General features: G+C 42.5%; 1 protein-coding gene across 5 annotated transcripts in view; it reads left to right on the forward strand.

The window, feature by feature from the left end:
- The window catches only part of KIAA1841 (KIAA1841 ortholog), a 148567-nt gene that overhangs the window by 117408 nt on the left and 10161 nt on the right, over positions 1 to 20998 (forward strand). For 4 of the 5 annotated variants that reach the window (XR_004538813.1, XM_033938204.1, XM_033938200.1 and 1 more), the window contains 4 exons: positions 11868 to 11962; positions 12705 to 12730; positions 12823 to 12896; positions 16669 to 16757. Coding sequence is in view for 4 of the 5 variants with exons in the window: in XM_033938204.1 (XP_033794095.1) it covers positions 11868 to 11962; positions 12705 to 12730; positions 12823 to 12896; positions 16669 to 16757 (284 nt within the window). In the remaining variant the exon portion in view is untranslated. The remainder of the gene's footprint in view (positions 1 to 11867; positions 11963 to 12704; positions 12731 to 12822; positions 12897 to 16668; positions 16758 to 20998) is intronic. The other variant, XM_033938201.1, reaches the window with a different exon arrangement.

Genomic DNA, 20998 nt, shown 5'->3' on the forward strand with positions numbered 1-20998 from the left:
CATCCAGCAGCTCTTGCATTATTCTTTCTGAGGTGTAATGTGCATTTTTACCAACATTGAGATGTTGTAAAAAGGAACAACCCATTTCTTTACAATGTTCCAACAGCTTTTCAAACAACGTTGTATGTGGTAACTCATTTTTTGCCAACCAATACATGGATCTTAAAGCTCCCACAAAGGCATCTCTCTGTAAGTTATTTAACATAGATACAGATCTTTCAATTTGACCGATTCCAGTTTGCTCTAGTACACGCTTTCCTAAACGATCAGAAGAAGACTCAATGTGTGTTTTACTTTTTTCATGGTCCAGCAAGCTTTCTTTTCGAATTCTTGTGCATGGCACATTTACCCAAGGTAACTCCCTCCTTGGGAGGTGTTTGTTTTGAATATTTCTGAAATGTGCACAGACTCATGCTTCATTGGGACATATGTTTTGGACCTGCCCCAAAATTCAACAGTTTTGGAGACATCTTGGTCATTATATTACGATGCTTTGGAGAAGGCGTTGGCTTCCGCAACCGAGAGCACTATTCGGATATTACAATATAGCCACTCCTAAACCTAAGGGAATGACAGCCTTTATCACTAGAGTGCTTTTGATGGGAAAGAAAGCAATTCTTACTAACTGGTTATCCCGAGATCCTCCTTCTAATGCTCAATGGAGAGCCTTGATGATAACTCGTGCTACGCTGGAGCGAAGATTGGTGGGAGACTTGGAACATGGGCCGGGTCGTGGATTTCGTCAGACCTGGGAATGTTTCTGGCAGGATCTCACACCATATGCTTGAAGTAGACTCTTGAATCAATAGATTTACTTTTCACTCTCAATTTTACTGTGGCATTGGACTCTTGGGGTGGGGAGGGAGGGGAAGGGAGGGAGGGAGAGTGTTTCACAATATTATTTCCTGACTATGCTATTTGTTTTATTTGTTATTTGTTGAAATAATAAAAACATTTGAACATAAACCATTGTTTGTTTATGCCGGATAAGCGGTGCTTAGATTTATCAATTGGCAGAGTGTGTGCTGAAAAGATTTCCCCTGATGGATCAGCCTCTGCATTGTCTTTGTCTGAAATTGTCACATCAGCAGTTGACGTTGCACCTTCATTGGTTTGTGGCGTCTCTTTTCTGAAATAACTGAGCAGTGTTGTTTTCTGAACACTTTTTTTACTCATGTTGGTAAAATGAAAAGTACCTATGAATAAGACTTTTGAGTGGTAACGTGGGAGCCTATTGGATATTCAGTGCACACTTACACTACGGCAGGGCAAGATATGAACAAAAAAAGGAATGGCAGATGTGTCACTTTAACAGGAACCAGTGAGTGCTACAAGGATTTTTATTTTTTGCTCATCTGGGCTTAACCTGCCCCAAACACTCTGTGATGAAAGAAGAGGGAAAGGCACAGCCAAGTCTGGCCCTGGACTTTCTCCCCCCCCCTTTCTGGAGGACCTACTGCTATTAAATATTTCTATAGCGCTCTCAGATGTACGAAGCGCTGCAGAGTCATAAAGAGGGAAAAGCACAGCCATGTTTGGCCCTGGACTCTTTTTTTTTTTCCCCCTTTCTGAAGGACCTACTGCTATTAAATATTTCTATAGGTCTACCAGACAACCAGGCTGCACAGAGTTAAAAGTAAGAAAATAATCTCTGCTTGAAAGAGCTTACAACTTTTTTCCTCTCCAAAAATACCCTGCTGAAAGCATAGAGGGAAGTTAGAACCATCAACCTAACCTGCCCAAAACTTTCTGCCTGGTCACTCAGCACAGCGGGAAACAAAAGTTCCGTCGTTGATGGGGCGGACCTTTGGAGTATGGGCGAAAATGTTTTAATAGGTCGATGTTAAAACACTATGCAAATTACCCTTCCCTGCTCACGGTGAAGGAGTAGGGGCGGGGAAGGGGTGATTTGCATAGCATGCTAAGGCGTTGGACCAATCGAAATACAACCCCTTGGCACGCTATGCAAATTACCCCTTCCCCGCCCATACTCCACCGTGAGCAGTGGCGTGATTCATGGAAAATCCTTTGGTCGCTAATGCTGATTCTTCTGCTCATGCTCAGTTAGACCTGATCTGAGCATGTGTGGAAGAACAGGCATTATCTGAAGTTTGCGTGCTGAATTAAATGCTGCTGAAGTTGTGGTTGAGGTAGGAAAGGTCTGTTCACCTTCAAGTACGGGGTGCAGGCAAACCGGAAGAAGCAGGTGCTTGACAATTCATGCGCGAACCACCGCCGAGTCGCGAGTCCGATGTCAAATCCCGGAACCGGTCCGGCGCGGTCTCTGCAGCTGCAAAATGGCAGCCGGGCGCTCACTTAAAGCTGGGCGATGCGACCTGCTGGAATATGCTAGGGATAACACTGCATAGGGTTACGCCTCCATTACCATGGTTCCTATTCCAGGTGTCATCAAAATCCTGTGCAGTGGCTATGCCACACACGCGCACACACACACACAAAAAAAAACAAATTAGAATAAAAAGTGCTGATGTCGCCTGGGGTGGGCAAAATTTCCTCACTCGCAGGCTGTCTTCTACTGTTTTGTCAGTGTGGATTTGACACTTGTTAATCTTATTTTGCCTGCCTCCGGCTTAGTTTCTAGACTCCGGCAAGTCACTAGCAGCAGAGTTTAGGGTCTGCGATATTCTGCAGCGCCTCTTGATCTTTGGGATGCTTAAACCTGTTCCAGTATCCCAAATGAGGATGCTCCTTATACTTCCTCATGCCAGACGGGCTCGGTGATTTGAAGACACATTCTGGTTCTACGGTTGGTCACCCACTTCTTGGCTAGCTGCTGTCTCCAGGGGAGTTTCTAGTGTTCTTGGATCTCCCAGAGGTTTCCTCCACATTTCAATCTCCCTAGAGCATCACAGATTTCTGCGTTTCCATATTCCACATCATTTCCATTTTGCAGCTCTGCCCCTTGGCCTCACCCCTTTTGTCCCAGTAATTGTAGTTGAGCTGGCTTTCCTCCAGCAGGGGGTCTGTGTCCACCCTTTCTGGGACAGTGGGTGCTCCGGGTTCGTTTCGTTGGGTGGACAAAAACGTGGTGGGGACAGTAGTGTGTCTGCTTCAGGTGTGGATAAGTTCAGGAAGAGACACAGGGCATCCTCCCAGTCTCTGTATTTTCTAGGCCTTCTCTTCGTCTCCAGAAGGAGTCGTGTTTTTCTTCTCAGGGTGAGTAGACAGAACCTTCATCAACAGATTAGAATTCTCTTGGATTGTTCGGCTCGCTCATCCTGGGTATATCTGCAGGTTCTGGGGCTCAGGCAGCCTGCTTGGGGGCGATCCCCTGGGCCAGAGCACCCATGCACCCTTGACAGCAGTCCTTCTTCTCTTGATGGTTTTCTACCTTTCACAGCTGCTCGCCTGGATGGAGCCAGATAGCAGCAATTTGAGCTGGTGGTTTCAGGGTGTCTCTCAGCTAAGGCTGACTTCTTCGGATTTTCAAGTGATTAACTCTTAGCACAAATGCCAGCCTGTTGGGTTGTGAGCTTGTTGTGGGGCCCACTCTATTCTTGGGTAGTGGACTCCTGGTTCGCAATGTTGGTTGACCTTTTGTCTGGAGCTTCAGAAATTCGGCTGGTTCTACTCGCTCTCTAGCCCCATCAGACAGACCGGCAGTGCAAGTTTTCTTCGACGCCACAGCTATGGTGTATGTACATCGCGAGGGAGCTCTAGTGCCCTTTCTCTCTCCCCTCCTCTTTTTTTTTTGGCAAGATAGAGCAGTAGCATTCCACTGGGAGGAAGCGCTTCTTCGGCCTTTCTTTGTAGCCCATGGAGCCGGAGTCACCATTGTTCCAGCAGTCTTCCTCGACCAACATTTCCTGGTTTTGGGAGCTTGGTTCCTCTCACAGGATCTGTTTCATCTATTACATGAACCGGGGTTTGCCCCAGAGGATCTTGTTGGCTTCAACAGAGAGTTTGAAGGCCAGGCGCCTTTTCAGTCGACGAACAGCATGGAAGCTAGGGTTGGATGTCTTGGTTTGGCCTTGGCTGGCTCATGAGTTCTTGTATGATGTTCCCCCCGTGGCCTCTGATAGGTCAGGTCATCTGCTGGACTAGCGGCACATTCCAGCCTGGTGTCTTTAGTGGCTCTGGTTTGACCTCACCGCATGCGGTTTGCGGTTCTTGTATGTCTTTAGCAGGCTCCGGTTACCTTTTCATTAATATCTTCTCAGTCAGGGACTGATGTCCTTGGAGAACCACTGCGTTTTGGTTTTACGGTGTGGCTCTTGAGCGCTCAGCCTTGATGGTGAACGATTATTTAGATGTTTGTTTGTTTGGTTTTATTTATATTCTGCTTTTATCAAGGCAGAGCACAAAGCAACATACACAATAAAATTACGTACAAGCGGCTAAAAAATATAGAAAATTTCACAATACATAACCAAATCATCAAAGCCTGCCAGCACTGAGTTATTACATATTCTTTTCCACGCTAAACACCAATGAAACCAACCACAGCATGAGTCTGGAAGACAAATACAGACTTATTCTTCATTCTTCATGAGACAAAACAAATGTCATTTCAATAGTTTTTTTTTTTTAATTCTCCCATCCTTGCCTGTTTCTTAATGTAAGATGGAAGTTTATTCCATTCTTCAGGGGCAGCACAGGAAAAAAAAACCCAGTCCTGACTGTTTGCAATCTAACCTCTCTCCTTGCAGGTATCATCAGATCACGGTGTGTTGAGGATTGTAACTGTGGTAGAGGACAATATGAGGTCACATACTGCACCAGATAACCAGGAGCACAACCCTGAATGCTCAGATGGGTCAGAAGTAAAAGGTTAATCCGAAACTCAATTTTCAGCCAGTATGACTTATAATAGTTATCTCGATTCTTTTGCACTCAAAGTACCCTCTAGATTGGCTTTTTCTGCCAAAGCCTAGTATGCTTTTTTCAGGGGGTTGGGGGTGCTCGAAGTTAGGTGGATCCTGAGCAGGCTTCTAGTTAGGTAGTCTTTATTTTTCTTCAGGAGGGTTAAGCCAGAAGTCTGGCAGTGGTTTCCGTAAAAGTTCAGGTTGCAGGCTTTGCGTGTTTTATGGCGCACAGAGGAGCTAGTTCTCTTACTCTTCTTTCAGATCTGACCAGGTGTATGAGGAGGATGCTTCGTCCATGTCCTCCCTTGTGTCTTCTTTACCCTTCGTGGACTCTTAACATCATTTTACAATGCCTTCCTGAGGCTTTCTTTGAACTACTATAGGATGTAGTTCTTCTAGATCTGACATCACAACGGTTTTTCTGGTCGCCGTTGTCTCAGCACAGTGTATTTTGGAGTTTCTGCTCTTTCATGCAGAGAACCTTTTTTCCGGTGTTTTACTCCATACTGTACATTCCTTCTTGTCGGCAGTGGTCTCTGCTTTCAGAGTCTATCAGGAGGTTAGATTGCCTGCATTTCATACGACAGGTTCAGAGTGTGAAGATCCAATATTCCGCAGATTAGATGTCCAGAAAATCTTGCTCCTTTATTTGAAAAGGATAACTTGAGTTCTGGGCTGTCTGATCACTTTTTTGTTCTCACTGCTTTGCCTCACCTTGGTGGGCCGGCATCCAAGTCATCAATTGCTCGATGGATTCGAATGGCCATTTCCATGACTTACATCACCCATGGTGCGCAGCTGCTGATCTCTTGACGGGAAAGGTGGTGGTTGCGTGGGTGGTATCTTGCATGATTCATTTTGATTAAATTTGCAGGGTGGCTCTTGGTCCTTTTTTCATACTTTTTCCCGATTTTACCAAATGGATGTGGTGGCATGTTCTGCTGATGTTTTTTGGGAGCTCAGGTTTGTGGACAGGTTTTTCTGTCCCTCCCTAGTTTCCGTGGCTTTGGTATGTCACCTAGTGTATGGAATCTGGAAGGGACATAACAGAATGGAAGATTAGGTTTCTATCTACGATAATCTTCTTTGTTAGTCCCTGGAGGATTCCGTATGACCCACCCTTTCTGTCTCACCCTCTGTGTATACACTCAGTGATTTGGAATAGCCTGCTTCTTTCTGCCTTGGTTATTCTCCTTACAGGCTTGAAGATTTTCCAGCCAATTGCTGGATCCTAAGGGGAGTTTTCTGTGAATATGCATATTGCCAAAGGCTGTTTCTTGGGGTGCTCGTTGCACACAGCAGGTTAGTTCTACATTGTTCATCAATGGTTTTTTCTGAGTTGCCTTTGTGCCTGTTTATTACTTGTTGATATTTTGCAGAGCATACCAGTTTGTGACTTACTTGTGTTGATGGGGATTCTCCCCTGTATCCCCTTTGTCCGGGAATTTCAGGTATGTGCTTGGCTTTAAGAACATAAGAATAGCCTTACTGGGTCAGCCCAATGGTCCATCAGGCCCAGTAGCCTGTTCTCACAGTGGCCAATCCACTAGTACCTGGCCAAAACCAAAGATGTAGCAATATTCCATGCTACCAATACAGGGCAAGCAGTGGCTTCCTCCATGTCTTTTTCAATAACAGACTATGGACTTTTCCTCCAGGAACTTGTCCAAACCTTTCTTAAAACCAGCTATGCTATCCGCTCTTACCACATCCTCTGGCAATGCGTCCCAGAGCTTAACTATTCTCTGCGTGAAAAAAAAATTTCCTCCTATTGGTTTTAAAAGTATTTCTCTGTAAATTCATCGAGTGTCTCCTAGTCTTTGTAATTTTTGATGGAGTGAAAAACCGATCCACTTGTATCCGTTCTACTCTACTCAGGATTTTGTAGAGTTCAATCATATATCCCCTCTGCCATCTCTTTTCCAAGCTGAAGAGCCCTAACCGTTTTAGTCTTTCCTCATACGACAGGAGATCCATCCCCTTTACCATCTTGGTCGTTCTTCTTTGAACCTTTTCTGTCGTCACTATATCTTTCTTTGGGATTGAACTGATTTTACCACTAGGGGGAGTATGCCCGGTGATCTTCGGGGGGGGGTGTTGATGGTCCGGCAGGAGGGGTTGGGCACCCTCCTGCCGGCGATCTTTGAGGAGGTTGTTGGGGGAGTCTGGGGAGGGCGGTTAGGGCATTTTGTTTGGGGGGTCGTTGGGGGGGGGGGTCCGGCAGGAGGGGTTGGGTACCCTCCTGTCGGAAATCTTTGGGGGGGCGAGTTATTTTGGCAGGAGGGGTTGGGCACCTTCCTGCCGCGATCGTCGGGGGGGGGGGTTGGGGAGACTGGCGGCTGTAGTTGTGGCCACTATACTAATCGCATCTAAACTCTAAACAAAAACCCAATTCTGTCCTATACAGAATCTGGGCCAAAGTGCCTGCATATAATATATGTAAGCTTCTTTGGTTGTACCTTTGAAAAATCAGTATATCAAATCCATGTCCCCCTTACCCTCATTTGTTCCCAGATATGTTCCTCTGTCCCCCAGCTGTTCAAGACAAATATGAAAGGGATCACAAAAGTGCATTGTCCACAGAATAAACAACAAAAGAAGTACCAAATGGCCTGCAGAATTGGGGACCAAGATATCTTTAATTATTATAACATAACTTTATTCTTCTATACCGCCATAATCAGACGACTTCTAGGCGGTTAACACTGAAGAGAGCTGGGCAATCAGCGAATTACAATGTACAGATTATAAAATTATAACATTATAAAAGTACAACATATTACACAAGAAAGATATAATACAGTGGTACCTCGGTTTACGAGTGCACCGGTTTGCGAGTGTTTTGCAAGACGAGCAAAACATTTGCAAAATCGGTGCCTCAGAAACCGAGCATGGCTCGATTTACGAGCACACACACCCCCCCCCCACCGCAATCCGGCACACCCCCCCTGCAATCCGGCACCCCCTGCCTCGAACTGGCACCCCCCCGCCACGATCCGACCCCCCCGACACGATTGGGCACCCACCCGCCACGATCCGACATCCCCCCCGACACAATTGGGCACCCCCCCGCCGCTTCTTACCCTCATCTGGGCACTCTTGAAGCTCGGTCTCCTCGTCTGCTGGGCCTTGAGCATCAGAGCATACTCAAGGCCTGCAAGTTCACGTTCTTGTGAACTCGCAGGCCTTGAGCATGCTCAAATGCTCAAGGCCCAACAGACGAGGAGGCCGAGCTTCAAGAGTGCCCAGATGAGGGTAAGAAGCGGCAGGGGGGTGCCCAATTGTGTCGGGGGGGATGTCGGATCGTGGCGAGAGGGTGCCCAATTGTGTCGGGGGGGGAGGGTCGGATCGTGTCGGGGGGGTGCCCAATCGTTTCGGGGGGGGTGTCGGATCGTGGCGGGGGGGGTGCCGGTTCGAGGCAGGGGGGGTGCCGGATCGCAGGGGGGGGCCTTCGAGGGGAGCAATGCCGGTTCTCGGGGGGGGGAACGCATCAAAGCGAGTTTCCATTATTTTCTATGGGGAAACTCGCTTTGATAAACGAGCATTTTGGATTACGAGCATGCTCCTGGAACGGATTATACTCGTAATCCAAGGTACTACTGTAAAATTGTTAGATTTAGTGTAGTTTTTGTTTAGGGGATAAATCTATCAAACAATGCAGTTTTAATTTCTTTCCTAAAGGGGCCGTAAGTCAGCCTAGCTCCATTTGTGTAGTTGCCTAAGATCGCTGTTTACTTGCTTGATACATGAGAGTTCTATCCAGAAAGGATTTGTATTTACAGCCAATAATGCTTGTATATGCAAAAAGATTACAATTTCTGGTTATCCTTGTAGCACGAAATGAGATAAAAGATAGGTGGGAACTAGTCCCCAAACCAGCTTGAAAAAAAACACAAGAAAATTTAAACATTATTTGTGCCTTTATTGGTAACCAGTACAGCAGTTTGTAGTAGGGACTAACTCTTGTTGTTATGACCCGACAAGGCCCGTATTTTGGCACAAAGCCAGCATCAAGGATCTAAAACACAATTTAGGATAATATGTATATGTATAAATTATAAAGTACATAGATACATTATATCAAATAAAAACAAATTTTTTTTATTTATTTTTTTTAATCTTTATTCATTTTAAATTTTACATCAAGTGAACAGAAAGTCATTCAAAAAATATACAATTCCACTTGAAAATCTACAATTCTTACAGAAAAGAATTTAATCCCCACCCACCCCACATGAAACATATTTGATAAATAAGTAGATCATAGTACAATACTAATATCATTCTCCATTTAAATATAAGATAAACTAAAACCCACCCTCCCTCCCCAAATCACAATTATTAAAAGGGGAAAATATTGATTAATCCTTATAATAATTTATTAATGGCCTCCATACATCCTCAAATTTATGAAAACATCCTTTTTTAACCACTAATATTTTTTCCATCTTATACAGATGGCACACCGAATTCCACCAAAAGCAGTACCGGTAATTCAATCTTGTGTAGTCTTTCCAATTATAGGTTATCTGTTGAATGGCAACTCCTGTTAAAATCATTAAAAGCTTATTGTTATTAGATGATATTTGAGACTTCGCCCTCATAGCCATGCCAAATAAGATGGTATCATATGACAAGGCTACAGGATTATCAAGAATACAATTTATCTGATCCCAAATTAATTTCCAAAAAGCATTGATAAAAGGACAATAAAATAACAGATGATCTAACGTTCCAGCCTCAAGATGACAATGCCAACATCTATTAGACTTAGAGCAATCCAATTTTTGTAAACGAACAGGGGTCCAGAGTGCTCTATGCAACAGGAAAAAACATGTTTGCCTCATAGACGCAGACATTGTACATCTCATTCTCCAAGACCAAATACGTGGCCATTGAGATGCATTAATTTCATGCTTAATCTCAATGCTCCAAATATCTCTAAGTCCAGTTTTAGGTTTCTTAATCAAATAGCCAGATAATAATTTATACCACTGCGCGGCCTGGTGACCCAGAAAGTCTGCCTGAAAGCATAAATAAAAACAAATTTAAAAAACAGACATGATTAAAAATAATAGAAAATAATAACATTTATGACTTCCTCAAGATTATAAAATGTATTTTGTTAAATGAAACACAATCAAAGTATCAAAAGATTGAATGAATTGTAATATAAAGTCCACAGACATATAAATATGCAATCATAAGACTTCCTAATCATGTATATACCATTCATAAAATATATTCATAAAAATGAAATATATTAGTTACCTATAAATGAATTTGTCCCTTCTTACTTCATAAATTTGCCAAGTGACAAAGTCTCACAAAGTTGATGTCCTTAAAATCAAAAGCAGGATTAAAAATAAAAGAACAGTGTACATTATATAATTAAAAAGTTATGTGAATTGTTAATAAAGTGCCAACTGAAAGATCCAAAAATCCATGAGAATTAAATAGCCAAAAAATAGCTGCAGAAAATGCTATGAGTTACTAAATTTATATTTAATTAATCCCATACTAAAAAGTGAAGTACTCAATATGAATTGAACAAGCATGATATTATTGTAAACTGTACCCGAAGATCATACTAAAAAGTGCCACATGTATATGTGACAAATAATGTTCGCATGTGATTAATTTTCAGTGTGTGAACCAAGCTGAAAGGAGCTTTACAATAAAACTGTTACCATTATTTGCTGTAATGAGTTGCTAAATTTGTGATTAATTAATCTCATGCTAAGAAGTGAAGTTCTCAATAAGAATTAAACTATTATGAACTACACTCAAAGGCCATACCAAAATGTGCCATGCTTTTATATGCGTCAAATAATGTTCCCATGTGATAAATTTTTTTGTCTGTGAAACAGCCCTTAAAAAGCCTTACTCTTACCACTGTTTGATCCCAGTACTCCGAAGAATAAACAACTGTGAGAAATAATTTGATTCAGTTGACTTTGACTGCAAAACACTTATTGAAAACTGCTGAGAATAAATCAAATGTATATTTAAAAAAACAACCTTCTACTTCCAGCGTTTTCATTCTGTACACGATCCAAAAAAATGTCAGGCATGCTCTTTATATTGTCTTTTAGAAGGCCATCCAGAAACTTCTTTTTGATCGTGTCCTTATTTGTGGCTGCGCTTAATGATGATGCTATTTGACCAAGTTTTCTGAAGGTCAATCTTATATAAAAAGCAAAGAAACAGCAAAAAACTTTAAACAGGATTGTGATCACAAAATAATCATAAATGGCAACCATTTTATAATCTTGAATAAAAAAACAATTAGTTAAATATTACAACCATGTATTTAAAAATTTTTGCACTATAATAATTAAAGACATCTTGGTCCCCGTTCTGCAGGTGCTTCTTTTGTTTGTTCAGGTCTTTCTGTTGTCACCACTTTTTACTCAGTTGTTTTCTCCTTTCATAGTCTCCTTATCCCTAGCAGAATCACCTCACCATTCCTCTTGTTGTTTTGATCCCCCTTTGAGCAGACAACTCTCTAGTTATTCCCCCAGCTAGCCACATGTTTTGAACATCCTAGCCCCTTTCATCACCTTTCATTTTGCAGGCTACTTCTACTCTGCATTGTGCATTTTATTATGAATTTGAGCCACTTTGATGCAAGAAATTTCTGTACTAGCTGCCAGATATTAAGTCTTACCAGATCGGCACAGGTGTTTTGTATTGTGCTGCTCAAATTCACTGAAAGTTGTATGATGCAAATAAAAAGACCACTCCTGTTTCAGTGACAATGACACAACAATTCTGGATGTCAAGAAATTTATAGCCACTGTAATGAGCCATGTCCCCAGAATTTGATAGGCTTTGGAATCTATATAATTGATGATCTTAGACATCTGATAAAGGGTACCTTTTAGAAAGCCACGGTAGTGAGTCCTTCGCAGCAAATGTGATTAATCCCACTGAATTCCTATGGGCTATGTCACATTTGGCACCCTGAGACTCGCTACTGCAGCTTTGTAAATGGGTTCCATAGTTAGCTATTTACTTACTTCAATTACTTTTAATTAGCAGGGAGAAAGGAGAAGCCAAAGAAGTTCCACAACCAATCAAAGAAACAAGTGTCTTCACCTAGTGTTCAAAAAAAGGAGAAATCCTTGGAGAAGGTAATGAACTCTTGTTCAGCAATGCTTATTTTCTCATTTAGGGGTAACAGCCAAAGGGCCCCTTTATCAAACCCTGGTAGAGCTTTTTACCGCAAGCTGGTGAGGTAAATGCTCCAATGTTCATTCAGTTCCTATGAGCGTTGGAGCATTTATTTCATTGGCCCATGGTGAAAAGCTCTACCATGGTTTGATAAAAGGGGGTCAAACGTTTTCACGAAATCCTTTCCTTGATCCTTCCTGCCCATGTGGATAAAAGTACACACACTGTTTATAGCACACAGTTTTATTTTAGTGAATAGGATGATAGGGATAATTTGGGGAAATGAAAGTACTTGTGCTTTGCATTCCCTTCATATTTTCAAAGGAGCATGACAATTGCCCTCCTAGTTAAAATGTGATGAGATGATTCTGGTACAAATATCTTGCAACAGATTAAGAATGCAAGCTGAAAAAACCCATCATAAGTTAATTGATTCTTCCCTGTTGAGGTTTTAAAATATGTTTATTAATATTAATTTAGCAATGAAAGAAGCACATTGTAATGCTTATAAAACATTGTCTGCTTTATATATTTTTAAAATAATTTGGATCAGGTACACTGATAACCCCAGATTTTCTAGGTGAACTGCCACATGGCCTTGAGAATGTACAAAGTAACGGATTCAGTGGATGTCTGTCAGTAAAACTACAGATGCCTTCTAAAAATTATAATGTAGGATTATTTCTTTATTTTATTTTGCAGTCCTCTCGAGACACATCTCCCTTCAAGTAAGAGTTTTTCCTCAGCTTTCCATGGATTTTTCAAGTTTATTTATTAAAAAAAAAAATCCAATATAATTAATATTTATTTTTTCATATAGTGTTGGCATGCAGAGAAATAAATGGGATATCTCAAGATCCCTAAGGTATAACCAGGATGCACAGAGAGAAGAAGGTTAGTTATGTTCATGACTTGCAAATGGTTGCACTCTTACATCATTCTTTTTATGTCTATGCGTCTTAAAAGTATGTTTTACTTCATTACTACTTATCACTTAGTATATAGCGCTGAAAGGTATACACAGCGTTGTACATTTTGACATATATAGATGATCCCTGCTTGGAAAAGCTTACAGTCTAACTTGGACAGACAGACATGACATAGAGGGTAGAGGATGCAGAACCCAAGATGAGAGCAGTTAGAAGTCAAAAACACTCTCAAAGAGGAAAGCTTTTAAATGTGTCTTGAACACTGCCAGAGATGGAGCCTGCCATAGAGATTCATTCGAGCAGCTTTTGCCAAGCATACGGTGCATCAAGGAAGAAGGGACAGAGTCGAGTTGGCAGTTGAAGAGAATGGCACAGATAGGAGGGACTTACCAGCTGAGTGGAGCTCACAGGGGGGATCATAGGGGGAGATAAGTGAAGAGAGACAAGCAGCTGAATGAAGTGCATTTGTAGGTTAGTAAGCGGAGTTTGAATTGTATTTGGAAACAGATGGGAAACCAATGAAGTGACTTTAGGAGAGGAGTAACGTGAGTAAAGCGGCTCTCCCGTAATCTGAGTCATGCAGCCAAATTCTGGACAGCTTGGAGGGGAGCAAGATGGCTAAGCTGAAGGCCTGAGAGTAGCAAGTTGCAGTAGTCTAAGCATGAGGTGATGAGGACATGTTTTGGTAGTGTGTTCAGAGAGGAAGGATCAGATTTTGGTAATATTAATAGAGGAAGAAGCAGCAGGTTTTAGCAATATGCTGCATCTGGGCGGTGAAGGAGAGAGAGAAGTCAAAGATGACCCCTAGATTACGAGCAGACAAAACAGGAAGGATGAGCGTGTTGTCTACAGAGATGGAGAACGAGGGAAGTGGAGAGGTGGGTTTAGGCGAGAAGATGAGCTACTCTGTTCTAGCCATATTCAATTTTAGATGGCAGTGAGACATCCAGGTGGCGATATCGGACAGGCAGGCTGAAACTCTGGTCTGGGTTTCAGTAGAGATATTTGGCTCAGAGAGGTAGATCTGGGAGTCGTCAGCATAGAGGTGATACTGGAAGCTGTGGGAGGAGGTCAGCGCTCCAAATAAGCAAGTGTAGATTGAGAAAAGGAGTAGTCCTAGGACAGCCTTGACGTACACCAATCGATAGTGGTTAGGCTGTGGAGGAGGAACTACCATTGCATACACTGAAGGTGCGATGGGAGAGATAGGAAGACAACCAAGAGAGGGCAGAACCCTGGAATCTCAACAAGGACAGCGTATCAAGGAGTAGGCGGTGATCAACCATATCAAAGGCGGCAGACAAATCGAAAAGGATGAGCTAAAGTAGAACCCTTTGGATCTGACCAAGAACAAATTTTAAAAAAGTACATAAGAGCACTCTGGACCCCTGTTCGTTTATAAAAATTAGATTGCTCTAAGTCTAATAGATGTTGGCATTGTCATCTCGAAGCTGGAACTGTCCATTCATTAAGGCTTTATGGGAGTCTATTTGGGATCAAATAAATTGCTTGTTAGAGAATCATGTAGCATTGTCATATGACACAATTTTATTTGGCATGTCTATGAGAGCTACATGTCAAATATCTGCTAATAATAACAAGCTTTTGATGATATTAACAGGAGTTGCCATCCAGCAAATAACACATAATTGGAAGGACTGTAGAAGACTGAATTATTGTTTTTGGTGGAATTCAGTTTGTCATGTGTATAAAATGGAAAGAGCGTTGGCTGTTCAAAAAGGATATTATAATAAATTTAAGGATGTGTGGGGACCATTATTAAATTATAGTAATGAATAAGTTACACTTTTTCCAATCTTAAATCACATGTGGATTTGGTGTGGGGGGGTTTCTTGATTTTCCATTAAGAATATATTTAGGATTATCATAAGTTATTATTTTCATGTGGTATATATTAGTTGTATATGAATTTGGGAGGGGGGTGGGGATTAAATCTTCTTGGTGTATGATATTGAAGATTTTTCAAGTGATGTTGTATTATAATTGTTTGATATTTGCTGTACACTTGATGTAAGTTTAAAAATGAATAAAGAATTAAAAAAAAAAAAGTACAACCATGTAGACCATTGGCAACCAATGACCTCCCCTCCTGGGCAGGTCTAGTGTTAGGCAGTGGTAGGCAATCCCCCCTCCATGGTACCTTTTTTAATCCCTCCGGTACCTTTTTTTAAAATCCTAGCGGTCCCGCGCCACAGCTGCCTCCTGATCTCTTCCAGCAGCGGCAGAGCGGCGCACAAGGCACTGCCTAGTCCTGTGCCGCTCCCTGAATGGCTGCCATCAGTTCTCACGGGATACTGCCAACTACCCCTACTGCAGTCATTACACACTCAAACATAGTCCAGACTAGTGGGTGGTGGATAAAACTATCTCTCAACAATCCACAGGGACTTCAAAAAACTTCTGGTCAGGATATGGTGTTTTCTGCATCTTCCTTCTACCTCCCACCACATGTTGCCATGCTGAATCTGCTCTGGGGTTCTGCTGTGGCACAGAAAGTTGTTCCCTCCTTAATAGGTTAATACAGCTTAAGTTCTGTAATGCTTTCCAGGCCTTCTTCAGTGTTTTTACTCTCCTGTACTTTTCTGCCACCACTGTAATCCATAATGCAATTGAAACAGCCATCTGTATCTCAGTCCAGCAGTCTATAGAAATGCAGTAACTCTCTTAAGAGTGCCTTTTTTTGTAAAGAGGACCAGGCAGCTGCTTTAATGCCCTTTCAAAGAATATGTCTTTGCTGCCGTTCCTTATGTAATACCTGCTGTTTCATCACAAACACCCCCCCTTTTACAAAACCACAGAAGCAGTTTTTAGTGCAAGTAGGTGCACTGAATGCTCTATGCTGCTCCCGACGCTCATAGGAACTCTATGAGTGTTTGGAGCAGCGCAGAGCATTCAGCGCCCTACATCCCAGGGAGCCCCACCTTTCCTCTGCCCCGAGCCTCTGTGAGCTTGAAGAATCCAGAGGTCTCTCTGTTCACTCCCTGCCTCTCTGTGCAGGAGAGTAGCACAAAAATCTTTCATCAGCACAACATAGTCATCAGTTTCAGTTATGCCGTTAAATCTCAAGTTATAGTGCCATGAGTAATTCTCCAAATCTTCTATTGATACTGAATCTCCAATATATTAGCACGGTCCTTCTTAGTGCTAGTTTGGAGCACTTTTAAACCACTAGCCAATGTGTCCTTATGCTCCTCAGCTTGCTCTATATTATATCCGAGATCACATACCTCTGAGGGAATCTCATCAAGGGTATTATGAACAAAGTCTAGACCTCACTCCTCTTTGAGTTTTTTAAGCTATCTCTTCAAATCCTACTTAACGACCTTCAGTTCCTGCTTGACAATAGTTGTTCCTCTACCTCCAATTCAGCAGGTTCTGTTGCCATCTTCTGTCACGCCACCACGGAAATCAAATCGCTGCCATCCACTGCATATTTAAAATTTTCTAACCTTTTGCAAGTCGGCATCAGGTTGGGGAACCTCCTACACTTAGAATTTTGTGTAGGAAAAGCACCAGGAAATGGTTTAATCACTACTTTTTACAGCACTCCAACGGAGCTACTCGCATATGGCATTGTACTGATGGCAGCATATGCGAGTAGCATAGTTGGAGTGCTGTATTGAGGCTGCAGTATCTGTGCACTTGTTCATTTTCTGATCTTAGTGAATGGGTTATGAATGAGAGATAGCCTTAACTTATTGTTTTTCTGTGTGCAGATCAGCGACGGATGACTGAAATTACAGGACAATTGATCAAAATGAGATTGGGGGATGTGGATCGTGTCAAATCCAAGGACGGAAAGGAAGTAAGTATTCTTCTGGTATGCCCTAATTCAGTGGTTCTCAACCCTGTCCTGGGGACACCCCAGCCAGTCGGATTTTCAAGATATCCCTAATGAATATGCATGAGAGAGATTTGCATACCTGTCACTTCCATTATGGTGAAAAGACTGGTCCTTTGTTCAGGGACAACAGCTACATGTGTTTCAGACTGAAGGACAAGTATGACTGACCTCTGAGACAAAGGATTATTAGGGAATACCCATAAGGCTAGGGGAAAGAAAAGAAGAGACCAAAGGGACAAAGAGAGGTCATACCTTTGCAGACCCATCAGAGGTGACCAGGAAGAACCAGCAGTGAGATACATGACTGAAGCTTAGATGAGAGGAAAAGGGAAGAGGTCTTAGAAAAAAAAATCACTTGCAGTGAAGCTTATACAGGTAAGCAAGAGTGGCAGCAGCTTGCACAAGACTACACTTCACACAAAGCATTGTTCATAAACCATAGCAGGAAATAACTTCAGCATTAAAGTTCTATGGAGTGAGAATAAAATTAAACACATCTTAGAGTTATATCATAAACTAGCATGAAGCTGTTGGGAGCAGAACAACACTTTGTCTTGTCCATTTTTCCTGTTTTGACTAGATTGTAAGCTCTTTTGAGCAGGGACTATCCTATGTTTTGATGTACAGTGCTGCATATGTTTAGTAGTGCTGCATATGTTTAGTATAGAAATGATGAGTAGCAGTATTAGTAATTATTGCTGAAATGTGAGTATGCCTACAGGTTGGTTTTGTCAAGGTGTGGACTTCTAAATAAATGCTGAACCTGTCATTCTTGAAAGGTTTATGTCCACTTGTATTGTAACACAGCGGTCTCAAACATGCGGCCCCCCAGGGACTATTTTGCGGCCCACGATCTGCCCTCTCCACTTCACAAGTTTTCCGATTGTGGAGAGGACAATTGCGTACAGACCGCAAGTGCTGTAAATGACTTGCGTCGGAGGGAATGTCAACAAACAGCCTCCTGGTGGCGCTGTGTTTCTCCCAGTCTCAGCCTCCCTCCGCCCACTTTGGCTTGCGTCTCTAGGCGGCATTAGCGGCTTCCAGGTTGCGCTGTGCATCTCTCAATCTCAGCCTCCCTCCGCTCCCTCTCAGCCTGGATCCGGAGCGCACAGCTCACCCTGTCCTGTAGCTCACCCACAAGCACCAGAACCAAGCAATGAGGCATCCCAGGCTGTGGCGGCAGTTGCAGTGTAGGGCTGTAGGCCTTTGGCAAGTATGTGAAAAATGTGTTTCTTTGGAAATTGCAATTATCTGTCCCACAGAAATTTTTTTGTTTAACCCCCTATGATTTCTCCTGTGGTAGTGTTTCTTCACATTGGCCTATGTCAGTGGTCGGCAAACTGCGGCTCTTTAGCCATTTGAGTGCAGCTCACGGCTCACCTAAAGTAGGGGTCCCCAACATGCTTTCCTTCTCACTGCCCTCCCCCAATTCACTGCCATTGAGGAACAGGCCGCCACCACAGCCGATGAATAGGCTAACACTACCGCAATCAGGGAACAGGCTGGAACCGAGTTCTTAGCTCTCACTGCTTATCTTCCCCAGCGCTGAGCTGACCAATTCTCACCACCCGATGTCAATTCTAACGTCGGAGAAGAAGTTCTGGGCCAGCCAATCGCTGCCTGGCTGGCCCGGAACTTCCTCTCCGACGTTAGAATTGACGTCGGGTGGCGAGAATTGGTCAGCCTCGTGCTGGGGAAGCTAAGTAGGGAGAACTAAGAACTCGGCGCCGGCCTGTTCTCAGATGGTGGCTTGGGGGAGGGCAGGGAGAAATAAAGAACAAAAGGGGAGGACAGGGAGACGGGACACAGACAGAAAGGGGCATGGAGAAAGAAAGAAAGGGGGCACGGAGAGAAAGAGAAAGACAGACATATAGAAAGAAAGGGGGCATGGAGAGAGAGAGAAAGAAAGAAGGGGGCAGGGTGAAAAAAATAAAAAGTTGGTGGAGGGAAGGAGACAGATGCCAGACCAGGGGAAAGGAAGGAAGGAGGGAGGGAGAGAAAAGAAAGAAAGATGTCAGACCATTGAAATAGGGACGGAAGAAGAGAGAGATAGAAGGGAAGGTAAGACATGGAAAAGCAGATTTTGAAAAGAAAACAGAAAAATTGAATATTAAGTTAATGCAAAAGATGGATGCAAGGCAGAAAGTGAAGACGGAAAGAAAAACAGTCAAAGGACAAGAAGGCCCTGGAAACATAGTTAAAAGCACAGAAAAATAAAGTCACCAACCAACAAAGGTAGGGAAAATTATTTTATTTTCAATATAGTGATTGAAATGTGTCAGTTTTGAGAAAGGAAAGATATTAAACTTTAAATGTGAGGGCTGCAGAAAAAATAGGGTACTTGGAGGGCCGCAGAAAAAACAGTTAATGACAATTTTGCTGAAGGTAAAACTCTTTATAGTTTATAAATCTTTCCTTTAACTGTTAAAGGAAAGATTTATAAACTATAAAGAGTTTTACCTCATGCAAAGTTGTCATTTCTTTAATAAGACATTAACTATTTTTTCTGCGGCCCTCCAAGTACCTACAGATCCAAAATGTGGCCCCACTATGGGTTTGAGTTTGAGACCACTTGTAATAGGATATTGGTATCCTGGTCTATTGCCAAACAGTTCGAAAATCAACCATTTAAACTTTCAGAAACAGCCTTCTTTATTCCTTTTCAGCACAGTTCCTTCTTCAAGGAATTATTCCATTTATACAGAAGGCAATGGGGACAATACATCTAAGCACATGCAGTCACAAACCCCTACTGCACTATTTATGCCAAGCAAAAAGCCTTTGCTAGTTAACAGAGTTAATGTATGTTCTGGTTCAGCTGTAGATATAGAAAGCTTTTCAATGGAGACCAATGCACATCTGAGTTTGATGCAGTGCTATACCTTCCTTTGTTCATCAACCTATACAGTGCAGATATCATCCTGTTCACCAATCATAGCACAGTAGCCCACATTACCCTTCCCTGTCTAACAATATTCTAGTCAGTCAACACTGAGAGAAAGTCTTTGCATCAACTGCAATGCTAGTGACAGTAGTGGTTATGTCATTCCTACCAATGTCTATTTCTTTCAGCCTCGTTTATTCTTGCAAAAGATGTTCAGTGACTTTGTTGGGGTGTACTGCAAGGATCTTCCAGGTTTAACGTATTAGGGTTATACCACAGCACAAGCCTCTCAGTATACCCCTTGCAGAAAGATAATTTTCTTCTAGGATTTCATATTCTCTTTCTTGCCTTTTTTTGGATTCAGAACCACAACTGAGAATTTGCAAAATGACTTATAAAATTGTTCACATCCAGATTGCATTCCAGAGTAATCTTCCGAGGGAGAGGGGTTCTCTATAAGGATTCTCTGCTCCTTCTTCTGCTTCAGCTCAAAATGAATCTCCTTATGAAGATTTTCTTACCCAAGGTTTGTTAGTGCATGTCCTGGTAGATTCCTTTCCCTTTACAAACAGGAGTTGGAACCTATATCAGATTTTGGACTTTCAAAATTCATAGAATCTCTAAAAGCCTCAGTGACCATTCGTATATTTAGCCTATTGCATGAGAAACATCTATGTGTGGTGAAACTCTGGTTACCTTTCAGGCTGTCTCTATAAAATTATAGAGTAAACCAGCTTCAGGTTTCAAAGAAGTACAGCTTTCTAATATTGCTTTAGTAATTGAATCAGCAATAGTAAAAAACTAAGAAATATATTTTTAACATAGAAAAAATGAAGACAGATGACCATATGGCCTATCCAATCTTCACGGTTCATAGACAAAACCGCGGAAGACAAAGGTGCGCGCCGACAACTGAGCGCAAGACAGAGGCGCGCGCCGAAGAAAATGACAGTTTTTAGGGGCTCCGACTGGGGGTTTTGTTGGGGAGCCCCCCCCCACTTTACTTAATACAGATCGCGGCGGCGTTGTGGGTGGTTTGGGGGGTTGTAACCCCCCTCATTATACTGTAAACTTAACTTTTTCCCTGTTTTTAGGGAAAAAGTGAAGTTTTCAGTAAAATGTGGGGGGTTACAACCCCCACAACGCGGCACGATCTGTATAAAGTAAAGTGGGGGGGTTCCCCCCTACACTCCCCCGTCGGAGCCCCTAAAAACAGTTATTTTCTTCGGCGCGCGCCTCCACACTGCGCTAAGTTGTCGGCGCGCACCTTTGTCTTCCGCGGTTTTGACATGACACCAATCTTCACATCCTTCTATCT

The sequence above is a fragment of the Geotrypetes seraphini genome, chromosome 3, assembly GCF_902459505.1.
Source record: "Geotrypetes seraphini chromosome 3, aGeoSer1.1, whole genome shotgun sequence".
Classification (NCBI taxonomy): Eukaryota; Metazoa; Chordata; class Amphibia; order Gymnophiona; family Dermophiidae; genus Geotrypetes; species Geotrypetes seraphini.